General features: G+C 48.1%; 1 protein-coding gene across 1 annotated transcript; it reads right to left on the reverse strand.

Moving 5' to 3' along the window:
- Positions 1-718: 718 nt before the first annotated feature.
- On the reverse strand, positions 719-3,334 carry LOC132592511 (general transcription factor II-I repeat domain-containing protein 2-like). Its single transcript, XM_060277526.1, has 3 exons — positions 3,260-3,334; positions 2,860-2,965; positions 719-2,548 (listed from the first exon to the last, which is right to left on the reverse strand). The coding sequence occupies exon 3, from the start codon at positions 2,540-2,542 to the stop codon at positions 719-721; it is 1,824 nt and encodes a 607-aa protein (XP_060133509.1). The 5' UTR covers positions 2,543-2,548; positions 2,860-2,965; positions 3,260-3,334.
- Positions 3,335-4,308: the final 974 nt, after the last annotated feature.

Raw genomic sequence — 4,308 nt, forward strand, 5'->3', positions numbered from 1 at the left:
TCTCCAGCCCATTCTGATTCCAAGGAGGTGCTGCCCCTGGAACACCTCAATGCTGTCATGAAACTGACCAGCGCATGAAACCCCATTTCTTTGGGAGCAGCAGTAACAGCTGAGAAAGGGGGTTTCTCGAACACCCACACCTCTCGCTTCTCTCTCACTCATCTTCAGTCTCAGCAAGAAATCCACGAAGAACAACAGTTTCTGTCCATTGCTTTGTTAACTGACAAAGGACAGCAGCACAGCAGTCCTGAAAATCTAGGCAACTCAAAGAGAAACTTGGAGGAAATTCCGGAGGGAGAGGAGGGCTGAAGGCCATAGCTAGTCTCAAAGCTAGTCTAACTGCACACCATGCAGCAAGATGAGTCAGGTACCCAGTTCTCACTGAGTGTCCAGCTCTGGCCTATATGAGGAGTTCATACGCTGCACAATTTCTGCCCTTAGAAAACAAGCATGTTGGGCAGGGGTCCCCAAACTTTTTCAGCCGGGGGCCGGTCCACCGCCCTCAGACCCTTCGCTGGGCCGGACTATATTTTTTGGGGGTGGGGGGGAGCCGAAATCCTATGCACATTGAACATATTGCATTTGGTGCACAAAAAACAGGAAAACAATACAATATTTAAATTTAAAATAATGATTTAAATCAACACAAAATAATATTTTAAATAAAACAACACCATACAATATTTAAATTAAAGAATGATTGTAATCAACAAAAACTTCAATGGGAAGAATGGGAAGAATGGGAAGAATGGGCCTGCTTTTGGCTGATGAGATGGTCTATATCTGGTTCCATATTGGTCACTGCTAGTCTTAGCAAGTGATGTAAGTGTTCATCTGTCAGTCTTGATCTCGTGGGAGATTTCAGATGTTTCATCCTAGAGAAAGTTTGCTCGCAGACATATGTGCTGCCAAAGACCGTTGCAAATCTGAGTGCATGGTTTCTGATGTTTGGATATGTCTCTGAGGGGAGAGATGCGTAGAAATCTGCAAGGCTGCTTGTCTTGAATGCGTCTTTCAAAGCATCACAAGTTTGCAGTTCAATCAATTCCATTTGGTGAATGGGATCTGCAGTGTCAATGTCCACACAAAAAGGGTTTCGGAAAAGATGTATGTCCTTTTCATGGATGTGAAGCTCCTTAAATCTTGTTTGGAACTCCTTTTGCAGACTCTCCAGTAAATCCACACATGCTTCTTTTGGGAATGGAACTGTTGGATTTCCCAATGACCGGTTTTGAGTTGTGGGGAGATGAAAAAAGTTTTTCTCCTTCACATGTCTAACAATTAAGTCTAATTTTCCTTGGAACGCTTTCACATGTGCAAACATTTCACCAATGAGCTTCCCCTTTCCTTGCAATTGAATATTGAAACTGTTCAGTAGCTCGGTTATGTCAGTCAGAAAGGCAAGCAGCCATTTCCATTCGTCATCTTGGAGCTCTGGCACTTCTCTGTCTTTCATCAGCATAAAATCATAAACTTGAGGAAGTAATTCGTAGAAACGTTTTAAAACTCTTCCTCGACTCAGCCAACGGACCTCTGTGTGGTATGGTAGATCTTCATGCTCAACATTTAACTCTGACAGAAATTCTTGAAACTGCCTGTGGTTAAGTGCATGAGCTCTAATGAAGTTCACACAGGACACCACAGTTTTCATGACTGCGTCCAACTTCAGCGATCTTTTGCAACACAGCACTTGTTGGTGGATAAGGCAGTGTATTGCTATTGGATGTGGCTGATTGTGTCTGTCCATCTCTTGGTTGATGCGTGCAACCACTCCTCTTGTACGCCCCACCATGCTAGGAGCACCATCTGTTGTGATACTGGCAAGTTTAGCCCAGTCCAACTTCAAATCATGGATAGTTTGCTGAACTTTTGCAAAGATATCCTCTCCAGTCGTTGTTCCCTTGATGCTTTGCAGTGCAGCAAGCTCTTCTGTGAATTCAAACTTTTCATTTGTTCCACGGATGAAAATTAGGAGTTGCGCAGAATCACGGATATCTGTGCTTTCGTCCAGTGCCAGCGAGAAGTAACGAAGCTTTTCTGAGGAATTTTGCAAAAGTTCATGCAAATTTCCCCCCATTTCTTCAATCCTACGAGTCACTGTGCTTCCAGAAAGACTCAATGTGGAAAACAATTCAGTCTTCTCCGGACACATCTCTTTGGAGGCTGTAAGAATACATTCTTTAACAAATTCTCCCTCTACAAAGGGTTTTCCATTGCGGGCTATAAGCCTGGAAATCTGAAAACTTGCTCGCAAAGACGAAATGTTCTCCTGCTTCCGCTTCACAAACACATTTTGTTGAGCTGTCAAGGCAGTTTTCAGTCTTGCTATTTCATCTTTTCTTAATTGTCCTGTCAAAGAAGAATATTTATCCTTGTGGTGAGTATTGTAGTGTCGTTGGATATTGAATTGCTTGAAGACAGACACCGTGTCGTGGCAAATAAGACAAACGCCTCTTTCTTTGTATTGGGTGAAAAAGTAGTCGTATGTCCACTGTTCGTTGAAAACTCTGCACTCGGAGTCCACTTTTCTTTTACGTGACATGATTTCCTATGGATGGAAAATTGGTGTCAGTAAAATACCAATAAACTTAGAAGAGCAAGAAAAATGATAATGGCAACAACTGATTATTTGCCATCGCCCTAACTATTTTATAACCATTCAGGGCTGTCTTAAGAGAAAGCAAAGCAGCGAATAAAATAAAATATATGTGTATTCTAGGCCCGTCTCTGAAAACTAACTATGCATTGCTAAACTAACACATTATTTCCACTCTGTACTGAGTTAATCCCTGTGCATGAAAATGTGCATAAAAATGTGCACTGGATATGGCCAAGGGCCATTCCACTGTGCTTGCTTACCTGGTGCCTTGGCGTTTCTCTCTGGGTGGGCAGCAGAGAGAGAGAGAGAGTCTCCTCTTTTTAAAAGGTGGAAGGACTGATGGGACGAAGAAGCTGGGGGCGAGGCCTGTGGGAAAGAGAGAAAACAGCTAAGCAGGAAAGAAAGGGGAACATTAGTCAATTCTGAAGATCTCAGATTTCAAGGCTGCAACTTTAAGTTCATTTCTCAATAAGAAATTTCTTCTCAATTCAGGGGGACATACTTATGAAAAAATATACATTTAGCAAAGCAGAAAGTGGTTTGTACAAGAGAGAACAGCTCTACAGGGCTTGGCCCTTCTAGAACCAAACAAGTGACTTTTAACATGAAGAAACCGAGAAAATACACAAAGCATCTTTTGGCAGATGCGCCTACCCGTACCCAAAAGCTTCGCACTGCCGGAATCTCAGAAGAAGGAACTCCTGTTCCAAACCTGGGCTGGAACTCCCAAAGGAAGCCTGGAAACATGCAATGGGAGAAAACTGGTTAGAGATGAGCAGTACAAAAAAAGCAAGGTGGAAAGAAAAAAAGGACAATAAAAAGGGGTGGGTGGTTTTCTTGTTAATGGAACACATTTCAAGTTTCTCGCACACACTCCCCCCCCATAACTTCCCAACCTTGCCTTCCCTTTTTGTCTCTCAGCATCCCTCCCTCCCTCTTTCCCCACCCACCATGGCCAGGGCGCAACTACGGAGCCTCCGAGTCTATCCCTCCCTCCCCCGCCCGGCCCGCCGTCGCTCACCCACCCAGCCCCTCCAGTGCCAGCCAGACCCCCTCCATCCTGGCCTTGGCCCTCCTTGGGAGCCCCGCAGAGCAAGGAAGGGCTTGGCCCAAGCGCCCTCCACCTCCGCTCCTGGCCGCGGGACTGTGGGTAGAGACCAGCCGGGCAGCTCCGCACACGGCCATTGGAAGACGGACGGCAGCTAGTCACGACCTCCTCACACAGGCTGCGCTCCACCAGGGCAGGCAGCTCAAGCAGCCGTCCGGCAGCCCCCGAGTCCCCCCCCTCGAGAAGGCGCCCGCCTAAAGCGCGGGAAAAGTCCCGTCCCTCCTTCCCAGGGGGCCGAAGGGAGAGCCCCACCAGACCCCAGCACCCCTAGCCGCTTTTCCGCTCACCTCCGCCCGCCATATTTGCAGCTCTCGGGCCGAGAGCCGCAAGAAAGAGAGCGGCGTTGGAGGGGGAGGCGGCGGCCATTAGGGCGGCCGCGGCGGTGGCTGCAGCGGGCATGCGGCCCAGAAAGAGAGCGGCGGCGGAGGGGGAGGCGGCGGCGGCCATTAGGGCGGCGGCCATTAGGGCAGCCGCGGCGGTGGTTGCAGCGGGCAGGCAGCCCAGAAAGAGAGCGGCGGTGGAGGAGGAGGAGGCGGCGGTGGCCATTAGGGCGGCCGCGGCGGTGGCTGCAGCGGGCATGCGGCCCAGAAAGAGAGCGGCG

Source organism: Zootoca vivipara, chromosome 7 (genome assembly GCF_963506605.1).
Source record: "Zootoca vivipara chromosome 7, rZooViv1.1, whole genome shotgun sequence".
Taxonomy (NCBI): domain Eukaryota; kingdom Metazoa; phylum Chordata; class Lepidosauria; order Squamata; family Lacertidae; genus Zootoca; species Zootoca vivipara.

What these genes read in the sequence shown, in the direction of transcription:
- LOC132592511 (XM_060277526.1), bottom strand. Translation starts at nt 2,542, where the DNA reads ATGTCACGTAAAAGAAAAGTGGACTCCGAGTGCAGAGTTTTCAACGAA.